This window comes from Centruroides sculpturatus, unplaced genomic scaffold (genome assembly GCF_000671375.1).
Source record: "Centruroides sculpturatus isolate CEXI.00-Female unplaced genomic scaffold, Cexi_2.0 scaffold72, whole genome shotgun sequence".
Lineage (NCBI taxonomy): Eukaryota > Metazoa > Arthropoda > Arachnida > Scorpiones > Buthidae > Centruroides > Centruroides sculpturatus.
Genome location: NW_019384336.1, coordinates 211,170 through 233,915, shown reverse-complemented (window position 1 = coordinate 233,915; position 22,746 = coordinate 211,170). Strand labels below are relative to the sequence as shown.

Here is a 22,746-nt window from a genome sequence, read left to right as displayed (position 1 = left end):
TGACTCTACTATCGTCTAGCAGGGTCCACATTGCCAACTTCCCTACAAAAAAAATTGTTTCTTTCTTTTTTACTCTTAATCTCTCTAAACTATAATTATAGGCCTTGCAACACCAATACACTCCGATGTGGGACCAAGTGGGGATACTTAAACAGTGTGATAGCAGGAATCTCTTGTATATATGGGAGGTGCTATTTACCAGCGTTCTAAATCCATGCAACACCCCCATGCTGGATGTGCCTTCATTGTGGGTCAACTTATACAACAGGTTAAAACAATGTCACTAGCTCCGCATTCTCGCAAAATATTCTATTGCTCATGCGTGTCGGCATCGAGCGCGCGTCTTTCAAATTCTCTGTTTTAGTTCTATTTTGATTTTATTCTAATGCTGGTTTGCCGTTGCTGTAATTTGAATTTGAAGGTTATTAACTGTTCTTTCAACCTGCAAAATACGAAAATAGTTTCGTTGAAAGCGCTAGTTGTTTGTAGTGATAGCTGTAGGTTGTTAACGCCTGATGATAATTTTCTCAACTTTACTTATTATAGGCCTACCTGGCTACAGTGTCTTTTTGAAAATAAAATAAATAAAATATACTACTTGTTAGTAAAGTATTAGTAATAGTTTTTGGTTTTTCATGTTAGTCACATATTGTAATTTTTTGGATTAGAATTCCTTTTGTTATCGCGAGTGTGCCAAATCCCATTTTATGTGTTTTATTGTCGAGGATATTGATCAGAAATTTTACAGCTGCATTTCTAAAAATACATTCCTAGAGCTGACATTCCAGTATCATATTGTTTAAATCAGTGTTTCTCAATGGGAGCGATATCACCCCCATGTGGGTGTTTTTCGATGTTGAGAGGGCGATTAGTAACAATTTATATTTTGGGGGGCAAAAAACAATTTTTTGGGCGATATAGTAAAACATTGTATTAAGAATAATTAGATATTTTATTCGTTATATCGTACAATAATTAAACAAATAGCATTATATTAGTCACTAGTCTATTCAATGCAGTATGAATTTGGCGTTAGCCTTGGCCCTGGGCATCAGAATTTTGAAGTGAAGGGAGCGATACTACATAACGGTTTTATTGAAGGGGCGATACTATGTTGACGGGGGCGGCGATTCGTTAGAGGTGAGAAACACTGGTTTAAATTGTCTTACATTTATCTGTTTTGTAAAATAAAGTTTGTTGTCCAAGCTCTGTATTAAATGCAGTTTGTCTGCTTCCCCAGCATCTTACAAATTTGCATTGTAGGAGCTAATAAATAGGGACATTACTTTTATATAAATAAATTTTTAAAATTATGCATTTCTATATCTATATCTATCTATATATATTAAAAGCAAAATGTTCTGTCACCACCAACTGAAACCAAAACTAACACTTTACACAGAAGTGCTATAACTAGAGACTCAACTCTGACTACGTGAATGAAATTTAACCGAATTAATCAATGCAGACAACAAGTACTTTATCCACATTTTCTGAAATGTTATGTTTATAATAAAATAAAATAAAAATCTGTATATCTGTATCTGTTTTGTGTGAAATTTACATATATATATAAATAAATCTATATCTATATCCATATCTCTCTCTCTGCTGCGTCAATAGTGTGTGATAAGTCCTTTGTAGAGCCAAAACTTAGTGCTGACATATTCAATTATATTACTTTATTATTTTTAGTTTTAAATAAATTTTATTTATTTATTATTATTTATTTAATTTTGCCTACTTTTTAAAAATTTTAATTATAAGCGAGTTAACATTGATTGAACTATTGGGCTATGTAGTTTTGATTAATTTTGTATGTCTTACTAACATATTTACAAATAATTTCTTAGAAAAAATTATAATTTCTTGTAATAATTTTATATTTATGTAAAGATAATTTAGATTATTCTTATGTGGAAATTTGTGTCTTTCCGATAAATCTCCTTGTCGGTGTGAATAGTGTTGACCTCCGTTGAGTTACTGGTTAGTCTCATAAGGACACGCAAATTTTCTTTGGTTAGATTATTTCTATCGGGTCTTAAGACGATTTCTGCAATCAAAAAATTTTTTTGACGTCGGCAAACGATAGCATTAAAGGCATTTTCAGTGCCAAAGTGGTTGAAGCCGTTGTTATTCTCCCGTTACTTTTCCAGAAATCTATTTGCTGTTCTTTCTGAAACTGCATCTTTATATTGTGATCGTTTTCTGCTTAAAACACTCTCTCTTTGGAAAAATTAGCCAATTTCGATGGTAATTTGACGGATAAGTCTGTTGAAACTATTTTAGAATGATCAATAACCAGACAGATCTCCAAAATGCAATTATCAGATGTTTTCCGATCACCAAAAGTATCTGTAAAAATTACAGACAGGCGAATACTATCCATGAATACTAAAAGGTATTTGAGTAATTGAGATCTTCAAATATCCCATTGATAAAAATAATTTAAATACTATAAATACCTCTAATATCATGCCATACATACAGACATTGCCTCTTCGTCCAGGGCTCCTAGATAGATTGAGTCAATTGTACCAAAGTGTCGGTATAAGTTCTCCCAAATTATGGAATTTTATTGACTTTTATGACTTACTGACTAAATTTTAATTGCTTATTAATACTTTAACAGGGTTTTCAAGAGCAAATGGAAAACAGTGCTTCCGAAATATTAGACAAAATCGACATCATCGGTTCCGCTGGTAAAGGGGAAGCAGAAAAACTCGGACATTCGGTAAGAATACGTGTAAAGCCATACATTCAAATTTCTAGCAAAACGATCAAACCTTTATTTTGTGTACACATAGGTGACGAATATGGTCGGTTATTTCGATCCACTAGTTAAAAGTGCTATCGGCAGTGCATCAAAAACATTAAATTCCAAACAACAAATGGCAATTTTGGATCAGACTAAAACAGTTGCAGAATGTGCACTCCAGTTAGTGTACACTGCAAAAGAATCCGGCGGAAATCCCAAGGTAAATAAATCGTTCGATTTATCTTAGAATATAAAATGGATCGCTCTTAATGTTTTACTCTTTAGGCCACGCACCTGCATGGTGAAATAGACGAGTCGGCAGATGCCATGAAAGATGCCCTGCAGGATCTGTTGCACACGTTAGAAGTTGCCACCACGGAAACGGGAGTCATCACGGGAGTGATCGAATCTATAAATAAATCCGTCTCAAAAGTAAATAACAAATTGATAAAAATAATTTAAATACTACAAATATCTCTAATATATGCATCGCCCAAGTAATTATTATGCAATAATCTAAACGGCAGTGTATTTTCAAATATTTAGATGGATGATTATCAAGTTAGTTCCAGTCAAGATTCTTTCGTGGATTACCAAACCAGAATGGTAAATTCGGCAAAAGAGATTGCCAGAATTGCCCAGGAAATGGTTAGATTATGTTAAAATAAAACCCGATATTTAACAATGTTACGTTACTTATTATGTTAATCTAATCTGTAAAATTTACAATTATAGATAACAAAGTCTACGACCGACGTGGCTCAACTGGGACCGCTTACGGCAAGAATGTCCCACGAATTCGCTAACTTGGCTTCGGATGCCAGAGGAGCCATTTCTGCCACTCCAAACGTAGACGTGAGTCCTATTTGAAAGTATTTGTATCCATTGTATTACATTTGTTGTAGATATAATATTTCTGCCATAATGAATTATCTATTATTTTTTGTCAACATGTTATAATTAAACAGTGTATGAGTAAGAATGTTGTATTATACACAGGTTGCCGGAAGAATTCGGTCGAGTGTTCAGGATCTGGGAAATGCATGCATACATTTAACAAAATCTGCCAGTTCTTGTCAGAGCAATCCCGGCGACAGTTTCAGTCAACATGATATCGCCGACAATTCCAGACTCGTGGCAGAAAAGGTACAAAAGAAATTCTCTCTTTATTTTTCTCAAATTCGATTGGCTGTTACATTTTGGAATTCTTTTAAATAGGTTTCCTTCGTGCTAGCCGCACTCCAGGCAGGATCTCGCGGAACACAGGCCTGCATCAGTGCCGTCAGCACCGTCAACGGCATCATCGGAGATCTGGAGACCACCATCATGTTTGCCACTGCAGGAACTCTGCACGCCGAACATGAAACCGAAACTTTTGCCGATCACAGGTAAGTGCAACTATTCTCAAATCGTTCTTAATAGAATTAATTATTTTTTTACATTTAATTTATTTCCATTTTATTTATTTAATTACATTTTTAAGTGCCATTATAATTTTGATACAATTTAAATGTAAATGTTATGATATTTTCTAATTGAAACTATTCAATGATATTGATATTTTGAATTTTGAAAATTAAATATTGCTCTATATAAAATATTAATAGAAAATGAGCAACATTTTTCATAGATCAATTAGTTAAGTAATGCAGATACAAATTTCTAATTTATTAGTTTGATTATAGTTTTAACCGGATCAATAAAATATTTAAGTAACTTGTAATAATACATTGGCGTCCAAATACGTGCTAAATCGTAACTGTCGATCCGTTACCCAACATCGACTGCGAGTCTTTTGTAAAATGCAGTCTTGNCAAATTACTTTTACTATATAATTTAATTTGGCGTTAACATACTCAATCAGCTAATTTTTGTAATGATGCAACAGATTAAAGCTTCTTTTGACTCTGATTCCTTGCTAATTCCACGCCAAAGAAAAACAAAAATGTTACTGAAATTTGAATTTGTTTTGCTGGGTTTCTTTTATTAAAACTTTATTTTATTATCATAGTATGGTTGGTAAAAATACAGTAGAGCATCGATTATCCAAATATCGATCAACCAAAACGTTGGTAATACATTGGCTTCCAAATACGTGCTAAATCGTAACTGTCGATCCGTTACCCAACGTCGACTGCGAGTCTTTTGTAAAATGCAGTCTTGCGTTTAGAGCGTATTCATAGTAAATAGCTTATTTTACAGACATGTTTCAGATGTTTACTGTGGCACCGTAGAAAAATAGTACAAAGTAAGTGAATCGGTGTTGTTAAAACTAATGAAAATAACAAAATATCACCAATAAATATATTGAGACACCCTTTGTTCGGAAGAGCTGACTTCTCTTGGAGGTGGACTATAATAAAAATGCCTTAAAGTATACTATGGCATTTTTATATACAAGCAGTATTGTATCTTTATATACAATGCTGCTCGAACAGGTATACTTTTTTCCATGGATAGTGTATGCACAAACCATTTGTCTGCAATTCTAATTCTCTGCAGCATTTGGAATTTTATCTTAAATTAAACATTCAATGATTTTTTCCCCACTCTTTCAGACCTTTTATGGTTGGATGAGATTGTTAACACATATCCTTTTCTGTCAGACTGCCCAGTGCAACCAATCATTGTTCTCTATAATAAACAAATTCTGCATGTATTGATACATCTAACTCGATCAAGTTATCTCGTAGTCAGTCCCTTGCAAGGGATTTTCTGTTTTGTGCACCAAATATGAGACAGATGCTTACTTTTGCAAAATATTCTATGAGAGTTTGAACAAGGAGTAAATGTTAAAAATTGAGTATTACATATGATAACATGTCTAATAGAGGCATTTCATCCAGACGACTCCAATACACTGTGGCAATTGTGTTATATTTATTCAATATTGTTTTAGATTCGTGCTAATGAAACTAACATTATAATTAGTAAAAAAGATTTTTTGTGTGACAAACCAAAGAAATTTTCATTTCTCAATCACTACTACTACTACGTAACAGATCTGATTGGTTTGTCTCGAGGTGATTTTGACTTTTTTTAGCACCCATGGGCAGATACGTATAATATGAAGTATATTGCGAACGTAAGTGCATATGCTATATATGCTATACTAGCTGCAGTGTTCAAATTTCTCGGTAATTAAAAATATACAAAGATGATTCGATGCCACATGCACTCAAAATCTTATTTCCAAAATAAATTATTTTGCATTGCTTTAGATAACTCGCAAGTTTATATCCACATGCACAGACTCTCCTTGTTATGTTATTTNGAGTATTACATATGATAACATGTCTAATAGAGGCATTTCACTCAGACGACTCCAATACACTGTGGCAATTGTGTTAAATTTATTCAATATTGTTTTAGATTCGTGCTAATGAAACTAACATTATAATTAGTAAAAAAGATTTTTTGTGTGACAAACCAAAAAAATTTTCATTTCTCAATCACTACTACTACTACGTAACAGATCTGATTGGTTTGTCTCGAGGTGATTTTGACTTTTTTTAGCACTCATGGGCAGATACGTATAATATGAAGTATATTGCGAACATAAGTGTATATGCTATATATGCTATACTAGCTGCAGTGTTCAAATTTCTTGGTAATTAAAAATATACAAAGATGATTCGATGCCACATGCAATCAAAATCTTATTTCCAAAATAAATTATCTTGCATTGCTTTAGATAACTCGCAAGTTTATATCCACATGCACAGACTCTCCTTGTTATGTTATTTGTAACTATGGGATATTGCACTGTCTGTTTGTAATAGTGGAAGTGTTTGGATAGTGCACGGGCCAGATCAGGTCTGTGGGCTGTCCCTAATATAGAACATTTAATAATTATTTGTCCCTCATTTAAGATCATTTTGCCACTTTTTTTTGTATTTCTACGGTAAATAATCCAAATCTTTCGCTTTATAAGGAATGAAAATTGATAATTGTTTTCAAATAATTACATTTGATTTACTCTAAACTATTCCTGTTTCTTATTTAACAGTGCAATAGATTTGAAAGGCATTTTACTGAGAATTGATAGTCTCAGATTTAAGTTTTGATTAGTATGTCTTACTCTGTTCTTTCATGTTTTTTGTTTACATTTTAGATACATTAAATTGTATTAAACATGATAAAAATTGCATTTTTGTAACATGCATTACAGAGAGAATATTTTGAAGACTGCCAGAACATTGGTAGAAGACACGAAAACGTTGGTGACCGGTGCGGCCTCCAGCCAGGAACAGCTGGCCGTTGCGGCACAGAATGCCGTCGCCACCATCATACAGCTGGCCGAAGTGGTCAAGATGGGTGCGGCGTCTCTCGGATCAAATAATCCCGAGGCGCAGGTACGGCCACGGTCTTTCAAGACCGCATTTCTTCCTTTCTCTCATATTTAATTAAAGTCACTCAAAACATAACAGTGTAAACATACATCTTTTATCTTACCGACGAGCGAGACTTATTGCATTCTGACCACATTGAAATTTTTCTGCAAATGCATGTTAATATGTTGTAATCTTATAGGTGTTGCTGATTAATGCCGTGAAAGATGTGGCCACCGCACTGGGCGACTTGATCCAGTCGACTAAAGTCGCTTCAGGCAAGAGCATCCATGATCCATCCATGCTCTACTTAAAAGAATCGGCAAAGGTTCGTGTTAATTATCTCGATTTTTATGAAAAATGCTATGGAATCTTTCATCCAGAATTGTTTCATTTATTTTTTTTTCTTTGTTTCTTGCAGGTTATGGTGACAAATGTTACCTCTCTTCTAAAAACCGTGAAATCCGTAGAAGACGAACATTCACGTGGCACTCGAGCCCTGGAGAGTACAATAGAGGCTATCGGACAAGAGATCAGAGTAAGAGATCGTTTGTGAAATTTCTTTTTTTGGGAAGCGATCTTTGGAATAACTCGTTTGACCATTTAGGCCTTCGACTCGTCCGAGCCGCCGTCCAGAAAAGCCCTTCCCGAAGATCTGGTGAGAGCGACCAAACCGGTCACCCTGGCCACGGGCAAGGCGGTCGCCGCAGGAAATAGCTGCAAACAGGACGATATCATAGTTGCCGCTAACATGGGAAGAAAAGCGATAGTCGACCTGCTGACTACTTGCAAGGTGAATTTTTTTATAAATTTGTCAAAAATACAAAATTCTTTCATATTTAAATTTACTAACACCGGATAATTGGTTGGATTTTAAAGTCAAGTGGATCTTTCATTTTCAGCAAGTCATGTACTGTTATTTCTGACATTATGCAGTTACTTTATTCCATGAGTGTTGCATAAAGTGAGTCACTTTTTACATGGGAAAAATAAGTATATTTTTGTATTGGGAATGCATTATTAAGTTATCTAGAATTTAGATGATGTTTTTTCAAATTACTCCATCTGTGACTAGTAACTTAATCAGATTACAAATAGTGTGTGGATCATCTTTTCCTCAGTCCTTTGAAAGTTCTTGGTTGACGGATCGATGATTTTCAGTTCTCTCAAAGAAACTACATTAAGAAATTTAAGATTGAATGTTTTTGACACTTCGGATTCCGTGGTTGCAGAAGACCAGAACGTGCACGTCATAGCGCTGGACATGACAGTTGGTTCGTAAACCTAGACGTGCCTTGATTATTTTGGTTTTTTGAATCACACACTATGCAGAAATGGATTTACATAATTTTGCAAAGATTTATGTAACGAAGGATGTACGTATTTGTCTCTCGTCGATCTTTGTACAGTTGCATTAGAATAATTCAGATAGAAAACTTACTTATGGCAAAAGTATGAGCCAAATTACTTTTACTATATAATTTAATTTGGCCTTAACATACTCGATTAGCTAATTTTTGTAATTATGCAACAGATTAAAGCTTCTTTTGACTCTGATTCCTTGCTAATTCCACGCCAAAGAAAAACAAAAATATTACTGAAATTTGAATTTGTTTTGCTGGGTTTCTTTTATTAAAACTTTATTTTATTATCATAGTATGGTTGGTAAAAATACAGTAGAGCATCGATTATCCAAATATCGATCAACCAAAACGTTGTTAACCAAAAGCGTTCCAGTTCGGCAAATTCAAATTTTCACTAGTGCTGTGGCAATCCGGCACTCTCCCCCTCCCTGCCAACCTAAACTGTAGGCCTAGTTTAATGTACTACATTATGTAAGGTATGTATTTGTAAGACCTGTGATACAAAATATATACAGTACAGTCTTGTGTTTAATATATTTTCGTAAATGATCAGTTATCCGAACAACCCCAGTCCTGAATTGTTTCAGATAATCGATGCTCTACTGTAATTGCAACTTTCGTTTTTCTTCTAAAAGATTGAGGGACAACAATGACAATTATTTTAAAATAATTCTTTTCTCGTCAAAATGCTTGAGAAACCAATCAAATAAATTTAAATATGTATCGAAAGAATAATTTGTTTCCAATAGATTATTAAATAACAACAACAATAGCAAACATCACCAAGATTATTGTTATTAATTTTAATTAATTTTTTATTTTTTTGAGATATTTAATCTTGTTGAAAACTGTAAAGAGTATATGTAAAATTTTATTTGCATGACTAAGTTTTCGTGTAGCTACAGAGTTCGGTCATTGGTCGTTTCTTTGAGAAAACTTCCACACTAGAAATTTGCCACAATCACTTAGAATTTCATACTTGTCGAGGAGCAATTATGTAATTAATTAACTTAATACTTAATTTCCTCACTGGGTTAGTTAATAAAATCTAAAAGACCACCAAATTTTAAAATCACAATTAAAATTTCCATTTAACAATGGGTCTGTATTAAAACTGAAAGTGGTCTTAGGTTTGCTGAATGGTATTTATGACATTGGGTGGCATTTCGACCGAATCTGCTGTTAATACCCTATTCCGGTATATTTTTTAAAAGATAAAAATAAATGCTATTTTTGCCATTGACAGGCTGCCGCATATTCTGCGGAGACTATTCATACCAGGACCAAGATCATGGATGCGGGACACCAGTGTGCCATTCATTACAGGGAACTGCTGCAGATGGTCCATCAGGTACGAGATGCTGATATTAATATTTTTCCCGGTGGTGTACCGATAAAAGTTTATTCGTTTGAGAATTACAATTATTTATATTAATGTATAATGTTAGGTTATCCAAAAACCTAGTCAGACGGGAAGGCAACAGCTCGTCATCATGTCTAGAACCATAGCCACTTCTATCACGGAAGTGGCCAACGGGGCAGAGATGCTGAAAGGTACGATTAAGAAATTTATTGTTTTAAGAAAAGATATCGGAATAAATTTAAATCTGATATTTGGCATCAGGATCCGACTGGGTGGACCCAGACGACCCGACCGTCATCGCCGAGACGGAGCTCCTCGGAGCAGCCAACTCGATCGACGCGGCTGCCAAGAAGCTGGCAAGTCTCAAACCAAGAAGAAGCATCAGAGTAAGTCTTGCATCAAAATGATAAATTGCAGGTGGATTGGGATCCGAATTACAACAGAAGGGACGACGGTTATGACAAAACTATTCTCCTAATTGTCAGATATGTTTGATATTCTTGGTTGTGGCTTATATCCAACCAAGAATCAGACATATGCTGATGAGGAGGAGACTACACTACGGAAGCGTCGTCATCACGTAGAATTAAATTAGTCCTTGGAAATAGTCTCTAAGTTTATCGTTGCATTACGCTTTTTTTCAGGAAACCGACGAGAGCATGAATTTCGACGAGATGATCCTGGAGGCAGCCAAGTCGATCGCTGCTGCCACCTCCGCCCTGGTGAAGGCCGCCTCGGCAGCCCAGAGAGAGTTGGTTGCCGCAGGAAAGGTAGGCAAATCGTCGTCGTAGATTAGACCAGTCTTCTTTATTGTATTAAATATACTTAACAAAGTAATTCAAACTTTATTTCTATTTACCTTTTGGTGCCAAACAACTTAATCCATTTATTTAATTTTGGAATACATGTCACGATGTTAAATTTTTAAGTTTAGTTTTATACATTAATAGGGACAAACTGCTTTATTTTATTTATTATTCAATACTTTCGAACAATAAGCATAGACCGACAGTATTGTAATTTTAAAATATTTAAAATCAGTTATTTTATTAATTGCACCAAATTCAAAGTTACATTCTATATATGATTAAAGAAAATTCACACCTTTCTCACACTTTCCAGCAGTAACTAAATAAACAAACTGTTTAATATAGCATTAACTCAAACGAAATCCAAACCATAAGCTAACTAACTTAATTACCATTGCTTAAATTGATGTTAAATTACTTTTTCTGATATCAAAAAAGTAATAATCATCAAAAAAACCAAAATTTTAATCATTTCCCTCACCCCCTTGACCTACGAATGGGTCAAACAATGAAAATTTTAATCATTATTGGAATCATTATTTACTATGTTTTTGAGAACACACTGTCCTACCCTCAAAAATAAGCCTATTTTTATGAAGTAAACTATTGCTAACTCGGATAAACCTTTTCAAAAAATTGCATGGTAATTTACAATTTCTCGACAATGGAAAAATTATGATTGACGAGTGTTTTTGATACTGTGCATTATATTATTATAGTTGGTAAGTTACTAAAGACTACGTTGCCATATACTTTACTGTCGTAAAAATTTTTTTAGCTCATTTCCTGTAATAAATTCGGCAGTCTAATCTTCTCTTCTAGTTTGATTTGAAGCCCTCTTAAAGCATCTTAACAAAAACAGATCTGTCCCAGTGCTCCAGCTATTGCTGTTGTGATCTGGAGAGAGGATTAATGTTTAATGAGTAGGAAGTAGGAACGGCATATACCACCTTCAATCTTTGTAACATTCACAAATGCATCTTGTGTGGAAATTCCAGTTACTGACACCTTAGCAAAAGCACATTCCTGTGAAAATTTGTCAAGAGATGCAAAGGATAGGTGCATTCATAAACATGATAATGATTATTGCAGATAAAATTGAATCAAAATGGTGTAGGTGAAACATAGCCTCATTGTCGTCAGTGATAGTGTCATAATTAGGCAGGTGCACAGGCACAGGCCCAAGACAAAAAGAAGGGTCTCTAAAATGGTGTATCAAAAAATGATCTGTATAATATTTATAAGCCAGCAATGCCATTGCTTTTGGCAGGTTATTTATTAATCCATCTTTATGTAATTTTAAATTTTGCCTCCCGTGGGCACTGATTCCATAATGTTTTTGGTTAAAATAAAAATAACTAACCCTTTCTCTTGTATTTGTTACTTTATTTTATTTCCAGTAAAAAAGAGGGAGCCAAGAATAATCTTATACAGAGCACATGAAAAGCTAGTTATGGCACTGATCATGATTGTCAACTCTGAAGAAGACAACAATTGTTGGTTTACCAACAGGCTGTGCCACTTAATGCTATTACTGTGTTTTCTTGATTCTAATGCCACTGAATGTAATGTGCATCCAATTCATTGCCAATAGCCACATTTACATGCACATGGATGGAGGCACACCACAACTATGCAAGATCTCACATTGCTTGTACAGTTGTGGAATACTTAATATTTTTCTAATCCATCCCACTCTCTGCAACATCTTGTTATTCAGAAACACTTTCCATTTTTGTCCACAGACACTGGAATCTGTTCCAAGGCAACATTTCAAAAGACTACTTCTGCCTCTCTTTGGACAACAACGGAAGTGTCGGACAAAAATATTTGATTGCACGACAACTATTTTGAAAAGAACAAAATTTGGACAATTTTTCCCATGGCACATCTCGATTAAGTTTGTGGCAATTTTTTTTTTATTGAAGGCTCGTATGTCATCTCTTCCGATCCATAGCAATATTACACTTTTTATTTGCATTTTGCCGTTCTCTTACAAATGACTTCATAATTTCCAACAATATTTTATTATAATTTCTTCTCTAATGAGCTGCCCATTGTTTGGGCATTGTACATATCAATTTTCAGAAAAACATCCACTTTGCACTTTAGCTTCTTTCCAACTTTACTAAAGCATCTCCTATCTTTCTGGCATCGAATGCATGGTTTCATTCCAGAATATCTAGTCTACATTTTCAAAATTGGTATCGGTGTTTTCCTTCTTTCTGTTTCTGTAACGAGACTCCCTTTCGGTAGTAGTCATTAGCCCTTAGCCTTATTTATACAATAAGGTGTGCACCGAGTGCCATTTAGATTTTTTATAATTATAAATATTGGCCGGCCACGTGCAAGGTTCTGCGCTGGCTTCTGAACTGCCGTTAAGGAAATAATTGCTTCTCGTTCTTTTGAAATGGTCTGTCAGATAAAAAGTCTAAGAACTAATAAATTCTAAGGCTACTTACATGTATATTAAGAATTTTAATGTATTTTTCTACAAAATTTGCATTTTGAGAAATAAACGTTAAAGTTCACAAAACTTGGAATCACATATATGAACCAAAAAAATCAAAATACTGCTTATTTGTAAACACTGTGTATTCCTTAGAAAATTTTCTTTTTGTTTTCAGAAATATATCTCTTTTATGTTTACAACTAATTATTTCATATTTAAATTTGTTTTTTTTTAGGTGGGAGCCCATCCCCTGTACACGTCCGACGACGGTCAGTGGTCGGAAGGTCTCGTTTCTGCCGTAAGTACCGATTTATTATTTCCTCTTCTTAAAGTGATATTAGAGGTATTTGCAATGAGGAACTTTTCTTGCTTTTAGAAGAGAGGCATTATATAAAAATTGTGAACCATAAACATGGAAATAGAACTTCTGCCAGGTAAACCATAATGACTGTGACCAAATGATTGCATTAATATGCTGCAATAGAGTGAAAAACAAATTCTTCCTGTCTTCACTAGAACTAAATATGACATTAACATTATTTTTTAAGTAATTGGTGTTCAAATACTTGTCAGAAAATTATCAATAAACAGCAACTTCTAGGATCAAATACAAGAGGCATAATTTGGATCTAAATGAGATCCAAATTATGTAAATTGTAAACTTTCCCAAGTATGAGACATCAAGTCTGTGTTTTCTTTTTTTTTTTTTATAAACTTTGAGATAGTGGACAAAAAAATGACAATAAATAATGAGATAAAACTTGCAAAAGCCTCTCTTTTCTCTAAGAAAGCCACAAAAACCATAAAAGTCAACATGGTAAGAGAAACTCCTGACTGCAAATACCTGTATTGCTCTAACAGTCTGAAGAATCATTATGATCTGCAGAACATTGTGGAAGTTGAACGCAATGCAAGAATTTTGAATAATTTGTCTACCCAAATATTTACACAAGTAAATTAGTTTTATCTATACCAAAATCTTTTTTAAAGAATAAATCAAACTTCTGTAACTATTACATTAAAATGTTAAAATGTCAAGGTATTATAAACTCTCATTTCTGATCTTTATATTGTATCAAGCATTTCACGTGGAATGTGGAAAAATGACGGCTAAATAAAAAGTCAAGAGTTTCGTTGCTGTCGACACTTAAGAGAATTACGCTTTGTGAATCGTGACGGCAAACAAATACGTGATAAAGTAATGGTAATTTTGTACGCATTACAAATTCCAGTCGACATAAGGGAGCAAAACAAGGGGAATCGGTTAAAACAAAAGTTTAGCGGCTTAAAAAGCTAAAATTAATTGCACGTAACCTTTAGCTTATTTTGAGTTTAAAACAGTACTAAAATAAATGAACCAAATTTAAGAGGTGGGCATTCAAAAATGTTGTTAACAAGAAAAATAAAAGTGATGGAACGTATCTGCCTAAAATCATAATTCTGTCATAATGCAATAAATATCAAATTTAATTTTTCTTTATGCTTAAGCATAATGTTGTTATAATTTGGAAAGAATTCAAAAATACTAGTGATTAGTAAACCTATTACAATGGGTAGATATTTATAATAGCGCTCAATATTCATTAAGTGCTATCCACTTGTTATCTGTTAGAAGGAAAGGCACCAAATTACTGGGAGATTTTGTGATTCACTTATCTACACTTTATAACTTTCTATATATCTATTGGATTGATCCTTTTAAAAAAATGTTTTTTTTGGCTAACTGCAAAAATGCTCTTAATTTTAAACTTTCATCTTTTGTTATGTGCTAATAATGGTTATATCTGCTTGCTGTAATTTGCAAAATTACCATAAAAGTTTTATATACTTGTGTCTGAAAGTAAGTGTAATCATCCAATCTGTANAAAAATGCTCTTAATTTTAAACTTTCATCTTTTGTTATGTGCTAATAATGGTTATATCTGCTTGTTGTAATTTGCAAAATTACCATAAAAGTTTTATATACTTGTGTCTGAAAGTAAGTGTAATCATCCAATCTGTAAATAGAGGGGGGAATGAATAGCGGAAAATGAGTTTGAACCATTTGCTAATACTCGGGATGCATTTTTAATGGAATATTTATGCAAAATACGCAGACTCTGTAAATATGGCAATGGCGTGGCTTTGTTTCTGTTGCAACAAACCAGCAAGGATGGTTTGTTACAATTTTACTGTCTGATTTCAAAACTTATGATGCTACAGAGACAATTTTATGAAAGGATAAAAGTGGGCCAGTCGTGGATGCTTAATTGGGAGGCTGAATGTGCTGCAGTGTGCCGTATCTGGGCAAAGAGCCCAGATATATGATGTTGAGTGGAAAGTGGACATCAAAGTGTTACTCCTACTGGGACTGCTATTTGATGTTAATAGTGCACTGTAACAAAAGAATATCCTATAGGCAGGAGGCTTTCAATGAATGGTCAGATGCCTGGTACAATGTGTTCTATTGAATCCTGTTCACAGAACAGCCAATTGAAAATGGTGTTGAGATCATCAGGACAATGTTCTGTTTACCGACTGTACCTAGACTCTTCAGAAATCTGGAGAGAATGGAAAGCCCGATATAGTCACGAAAAGAGACTGCAATATCACTAACTGCAAACCAGTCCGAGGTGCTGTAGATGCAGATTTTGTTTTTATGGATGTTAATGCTCACACATATTGGGCCACATTTACTGACAACTTTCATGACAAGGCAAAGGTACTTTGTCTTCAATTTAATGAACTAACAGCCAGCAAGATTTTGAAACTTATATTCCACAGACTACATGCAAGATGTCACAGCAAGACTAGTTACATCTGATTGGCATCCACCGAGAACGCTCAAAGATGCTCTCTGCTCCCAATGGCAGAACAAAATAACCGATACTAGCAATAGAGGAACAGAATTACAGTCGACCCCCCTATAAGATCATTGATTTTTCCGTTTTATCTGAATTACATGTTGTACGAGTCACTTAGATTTTACAAATANTAACAAGAAAAATAAAAGTGATGGAACGTATCTGCCTAAAATCATAATTCTGTCATAATGCAATAAATATCAAATTTAATTTTTCTTTATGCTTAAGCATAATGTTGTTATAATTTGGAAAGAATTCAAAAATACTAGTGATTAGTAAATCTATTACATTTGAGCAATGGGTAGATATTTGTAATAGTGCTCAATATTCATTAAGTGCTATCCACTTGTTATCTGTTAGAAGGAAAGGCACCAAATTACTGGGAGATTTTGTGATTCACTTATCTACACTTTATAACTTTCTATATATCTATTGGATTGATCTTGATGATTGGATCTGCAAAAATGCTCTTAATTTTAATTTTTCATCTTTTGTTATGTGCTAATAATGGTTATATCTGCTTGCTGTAATTTGCAAAATTACCATAAAAGTTTTATATACTTGTGTCTGAAAGTAAGTGTAATCATCCAATCTGTAGATAGAAGGGGAATGAATAGCGGAAAATGAGTTTGAACCATATGCTAATACTTGGGATGCATTTTTAATGGAATATTTATGCAAAATATGCAGACTCTGAAATATGGCAATGGCGTGGCTTTGTTTCTGTTGGAACAAACCAGCAAGGATGGTTTGTTACAATTTTACTGTCCGATTTCAAAACTTATGATGCTACAGAGACAATTTTATGAAAAGATAAAAGTGGACCAGTGGTGGATGCTTAATTGGGAGTCTGAATGTGTTGCAGCGTGCCGTATCTGGGCGAAGAGCCCAGATATATGATGTTGAGTGGAAAGTAGACATCCAAGTGTTACTCCTACATGGGACTGCTATTTGATGTTAATAGTGCACTGTAACAAAAGAATATCCTGTAGGCATGAATGGTCAGATGCCTGGTACAATATGTTCTATTGAATCCTGTGCACAGAACAGCCCATTGAAAATGGTGTTGAGATCATCAGGACAATGTTCTATTTACCGACTGTACCTAGACTCTTCAGAAATCTGGAGAGAATGGAAAGCTTGATATAGTCACGAAAAGAGACCACAATATCACCAACTGCAAACCAGTCTGGGGTGCTGTAGATGCAGATTTGTTTTTATGGATGTTAATGCTTACACATATTGGGCCACATTTGCTGACAACTTTCATGACAAGGCAAAGGTACTTTGTCTTCAATTTAATAAACTGAACAGCCAGCAAGATTTTGAAACTTATATTCCACAGACCACATGCAAGATGTCACAGCAAGACTAGTTACATCTGATTGGCATCCACCGAGAATGCTCAAAGATGCTCTCTGCTCCCAATGACAGAACAAAATAACTGATACTAGCAATAGAGGAGCATTAGTCATTTTCTGTACAAAAGATCTACAACAATGCTTAGCACTTCTTATTTTTTGGGGTTTGACATAATTCAAATTAAATTATTTCTTTTCAATTGTTTTGTTTCCTAAAGAATACAAAGTTCTGCACCGTACCAATCAGTAGTTCCAGCAATGTAGGCCAAATTAACAATTATGCTTAATTTTTGAACACAAGCATATATTTTCAGGGTGCAACATCAATTTATAAACCTAAGTTTGTGACATGTTAGATTCCATTTATATTAACTATTTTCCTTTGTGAAAGTTAACTTTGATATTAATTTGTCATTTCAGGCAAGATTGGTGGCCGCCGCCACTCACAGTCTGGTTGAAGCCGCAAACTCGTTGGTGCAGGGTCACGCTTCCGAAGAAAAACTTATCTCTTCTGCCAAGCAGGTGGCCAGTTCGACCGCACAACTCCTGGTGGCTTGCAAAGTGAAGGCGGATCCCGATTCTCAGTCGACCAAACGTTTACAGGTAAATAGAATAGACTTTGTAACACAATTCTATTATGTTCAAATCTTTTATTTTACAAAAAAGTTCTTGCCAGTAACAGCTCATGATAAGCATCACAGAACTGTAGGGGCCTCAAAAATAAATACCATTCCTATTAGGTACGTTGCTTGCCATGCACGTTAACACAACTGCACCGTTAAACAGTGTAGTGCCACCTCCCACTCAGAGAATGGCCATTGCACCATTTAACGGTGCCATAACAGGAGGGTGTGGGACGGGAATTAGTTACTGGGTTGAATCATTTCTTACTATTAACTTTAATATGGAAAACAATTTTAAAGTTTCATAACATTCTGAACAATATTGAGCATAACAAGCAGAAGTATAGTGGTGCCTTGTACTTTGAATTTAGTTCGTTCCAGGAGGTTGTTCGAAGTCCGAATCAATTTTCTCCCATTAGAAATAATGGCAAATGAATTAATCTGTTCCGAGACCCTAAACAGTACCTGTTTCGATAAACTTAATTTAAGGTAACGATAACATAATTAAATACCCTAAATAATAAATTAAAACATAAGAACAATAAATAAAATATGTAAATACTATACCTTAGTTGAGGAGCAGTGTCCCATTCCTTAAGGTAGCTTGCTTGGCTTTCTTGCAAATAATTCTCTCTGGAGATGATATCACTAGCCAGTTGCTTCTCATTTATTCACATTAGGAAGAGTTTTTCAGTCTCCTGGAGGAAAGTGTAAAAAGGACTGAAAACACAAAGCATGAAAGTTATACACATGTGGTAATCTGGTGGCCACAACATTTGAGATGCCAAAGTCGACTGACTTTGACATCTCAAACATTGCACCATTTTTAAGAACGAGGAAGCGACAAAAACAATAAATGTGACTAAGGATGCAACAATAGAGAGGTTGCGGCCAACGTTTTCAACGCGAAAACGTGTACGTCGGACGTTCAGCGCCGCCTTCCTGCGAGCCTAGAAGTTTGACAATGGTGTTTGGAACGTCAGTAGAATTGTGCTCGATGTTCTAAACGCCATTGTCAAACTTTTAGGCTCACAGGAAGGCGGCGCTGTACGTCCGATGTACACGTTTTCGCGTTGAAAACGTCAGCCGCAACCTCTCTAATATCACTGCACATTATTGAGAAAATGGAAAAAACTCCTAGTGTGGATAAATGAGAAGTAATTGGCTGACAATGTCACCTTAGAGAGAATTATTTGTGAGAAAGCCAAGCAAGCCATGCAGTAACCTTAAGAAATGGGATATCACCACTCCTCAACTAAGTAAAATTTCAGTAAAATTTCTAATGAGAAAATTGATTGAGTTCCAAAGGCCCTCCTGGAATGAATAAAATTCAAAGTATGAGGCACCACTGTATTTTATGAAACTTAGGTATCCTGCCTTATGGGATGTTGAAACTCAACACCAATATATACTTACATATATAAAGTACAAAATTAGTTTATAATGGACTATAAAACAACATTTTACACACACACACACAGAGTTTTACACAAATCATGCACCATAGGAGATTGCGTAGAGAAGCATCAGGGGCAAGTGTATAGTGTATTGGTTATACCATGAATCACTAACTAATGTAGACCCAGCTTGCATTCTGTGACTCTGAAACTAGGTATGTTGTGAGGATTGAACTTGTTCTATTTAATATGTGAAACATTGCCAGTTGTTTTATTATTATTGCATTTAATTTTATTTAAATAAAAGTAAAAACAACTTAGAATTTAATTATTAATAACGGTGGTAAAGTAGCCCGATTCATTACGGTGATCATTTGGCTTAGTAAAAACATAAAAAAAACTGGTAATGTGTCGTGTTCTTGCTATCGTCTGCATATTGGGAATTAAAAATTACAAGTTCAATCTTCACAATACACTGGTTAGTTCAGAACTATGCAGCTTGGCCTGCATTAGTTAGATTCAATCACAGATGAATTTTGTGCAATTAATTTCCGTTTGACAGTATTATAGACCCAAAATTTTGCAACATACTGTATAACCAGTACACTATACACTGGTGTCCTATGACACACGACTTATGAGAAATCATTTATACACAAGTTGTTACTCAGTACTCAATCTTCTTAGACAGCACAGGTTCTCGCTAAATAATTACAAAACACGAAATGGTGTAACCTAGCGGCTGATGTGTGGCAAAAATGACTTTATACAAAATAGTTTAGAGTACATTTAGTCAAAAGTGTTTTTTTAGTGGTTTATGAAGGTCCTGATGCAAATCGATCAAACAAAACAATTTTCGATTAAACATTTTGCATAAAGACATTTTTTACCAAAGGGAAGCGGTTCGTCGACTCAAGTATGCCTAAACCCACCGGATGGATTGTTGCTTAAAGGGCGAAACATGTTCTTGCCCGTTGAGTTGCCAGTGTAGCGGAAAACCCGCTAGATCGAGCGAGAATATCGAAATTTAGCCAAAACGCCGACACGTAGTAAAACGTTCAGTGAAATTTTTTGACAATGGAAATGTAGCAGGGTAAACATTTCTTAAATAGTTTTATCACTCACACAAAAAATATGAGGTAACTAAGACTGGGCAGCATAAAATCTGGTGAAATCGCCATGGGCTTTGTCATCATTTTGCTTTATTTTCTCAGTTTTTGGTTTCTTGTCATAGTCCAGCAGCGAAAGAGTAGATATAAGTCGGTCTGTGCGGAAAGGCTCCGCGCATTGGACTAAAGGAGATACGTGGGAGTCGACGCACGGATCACGGTAATAAAATTATTTATGATACAGATAGTATAAAAATGTAAAAACAAAGCAGCCGGAAGAGGCCAGATTCACACCTCTCCTTCCATCCCTTTCACATATACTCTTTTGCAACATGGACTACAATAACCGAACCCGAAAATACGTGCTAGGCGAAAGCATAGAACGATAGGAACAGTAATTTTTCAGAAGTTCCAAAAATACATCAACCATTATAAGAGTTTTTTTTTTCAAATTACAGTCTGTTAATTAATTATAAGTGCATTTAATTTTCTGAAGTACGAAAAAACTGTTAAAATTCTTTTTAAATCAAACTTGAAAAAGCATTAATTATAGACAATTCACTGATACTACACAAATTTTAAGCAATATAAAATGATAAAAATACTTTTTTTTTATCATTTTATATTGCTAAAAATTTTTGTAGTATTAACAGAGATATACCGGTCTCTCGGCTATGTTCTAAAGTAGAATTAATGTGTGGGATTGGCGATAGCCGGTGATCCAGTAGCTTTATCCATTCGGTTAGTGTGTAGTTTACCGTTTGCAAGCATTTTTATATGAGAGAGGTTGCGGCCGACGTTTTCAACGCGAAAACATGTACGTCGGACGTTCAGCGCCGCCTTCCTGTGAGTTTAGAAGTTTGACAATGGCGTTTGGAACGTCAGTGGAATCATGCTCGACGTTCCAAACGCCATTGTCAAACTTCTAAACTCACAGGAAGGCGGCGCTGAACGTCCGACGTACACGTTTTCGCATTGAAAACGTCGGCCGCAACCTCTCTAATTTTTTTTCTACGAGAAAAAGAAACAACGGCATGCCGAGTGTAGTCTGAATTGACTTGCATTTTGATGATAGATTTCCGATTAAGAATTATGTGCATATAATACGAGGATAAAAGAGTTGAGATTACGGGTGGAAAATGGCGGGATGTCTTTATCCTTCAAACTTTTCCAATTGCCCGTTTTGTTTGTCAGTTAGAGTTCCAGAACGTTTAAAATTGTTTTCTCAATACTAGCGACTGCTTTTTGGATTGGATAAATTAAATTTAATATATCATCTCATTACTCCACTTTCGTAGCATTACCTCCGAGACCTGTATTAGCTATTTTTCGGGTTTGAATTTACAAAATGTTAACAGTCTTTTCTAAATCCCGAAAACTCGTAAATGTAATAATACATTTTGGCATTTGCGGACGCAGGCTGCCGGAAACGCTGTGAAGAGAGCGACGGACAACCTGGTGAAGGCGGCGCAACAGGCGATAGAACACGACGAGGAGCGAAGTCTGATCATCAACAAGAGGATGGTGGGAGGAATCGCTCAGGAGATCGTGGCCCGAGAGGAGATCCTCAAGAAAGAAAGGGAACTGGAAGAGGCCAGGGAGCGTTTGGCCGCCATCAGGCGGGCCAAATACGGAAACAGACCGGCCGACGACTACCACGGTTACGGTTCTTCCTAGGCCGCCCGAAACACCGGGCAACCACAAATTTTAGTTAGATTTTCCTTTGTATTATTACTATTATTAACTCGTCCGCTAAAATAGTTTATTTAAGAGAATTATGGTCGTTAATCGTTGACTAATATTTAATCCGAGCCGTTAACTCTGTTGTATTTTTCGGATATTAAAAAAAAGAAGAAGAAAGTTATCGTTGAACGTTGCGACATATTTTACCCGACCGCGCCGGTCTGTATATAAAATATACGTACGAGAGTCGTTAGCGACTGCCGGGGAAGAAGCCCGATATCAAGTAAGACGTCCTTTTGCCGCGCGTGCCGCTTACGCCGGCCGTTCATTTACGTGTCGCGTGCGAAACGTTGCGTATTCCGTTTTTTTTTCTATTATTATTATTATATTTATTATTATTATATTATTATTATTATTTAACAGAGAATATTTACATATCAACAGATTATTATACTAATCGTTAACGCATATCGGAGAATTGGTGGGGTGTCTCTCTTACCGGCGTTTTATTACCATGTTTATTTTATCCAGATGGCGTTAACGGCCGTGCTACGAAATTCTCTTCTGTACGTCATTTCCGTTTAATAAAGGCTTGATTTCGTTTGTACTTCGATTTTACCACATTTATTTTCGGCCAAAGTGACCACGTACGC

The 22,746-nt window shown here is 35.1% G+C and overlaps 1 protein-coding gene across 2 annotated transcripts in view; it reads left to right on the top strand.

Annotated features, from left to right (window-relative positions):
• The window catches only part of LOC111631798 (talin-2-like), a 55,380-nt gene extending 32,680 nt beyond the window's left edge, over window positions 1-22,700 (top strand). For both annotated transcript variants that reach the window (XM_023376119.1, XM_023376113.1), the window contains 18 exons: window positions 2,633-2,734; window positions 2,808-2,978; window positions 3,044-3,190; window positions 3,305-3,406; window positions 3,494-3,613; window positions 3,758-3,904; window positions 3,977-4,146; window positions 6,930-7,113; window positions 7,292-7,417; window positions 7,511-7,627; window positions 7,697-7,882; window positions 9,700-9,804; window positions 9,902-10,007; window positions 10,078-10,202; window positions 10,461-10,586; window positions 13,313-13,375; window positions 17,702-17,884; window positions 21,830-22,700. In XM_023376119.1, the coding sequence (XP_023231887.1) occupies window positions 2,633-2,734; window positions 2,808-2,978; window positions 3,044-3,190; window positions 3,305-3,406; window positions 3,494-3,613; window positions 3,758-3,904; window positions 3,977-4,146; window positions 6,930-7,113; window positions 7,292-7,417; window positions 7,511-7,627; window positions 7,697-7,882; window positions 9,700-9,804; window positions 9,902-10,007; window positions 10,078-10,202; window positions 10,461-10,586; window positions 13,313-13,375; window positions 17,702-17,884; window positions 21,830-22,087 (2,538 nt within the window). In that variant the 3' untranslated portion in view covers window positions 22,088-22,700. The remainder of the gene's footprint in view (window positions 1-2,632; window positions 2,735-2,807; window positions 2,979-3,043; window positions 3,191-3,304; window positions 3,407-3,493; window positions 3,614-3,757; window positions 3,905-3,976; window positions 4,147-6,929; window positions 7,114-7,291; window positions 7,418-7,510; window positions 7,628-7,696; window positions 7,883-9,699; window positions 9,805-9,901; window positions 10,008-10,077; window positions 10,203-10,460; window positions 10,587-13,312; window positions 13,376-17,701; window positions 17,885-21,829) is intronic.
• The last annotated feature ends 46 nt before the right edge of the window (window positions 22,701-22,746 follow it).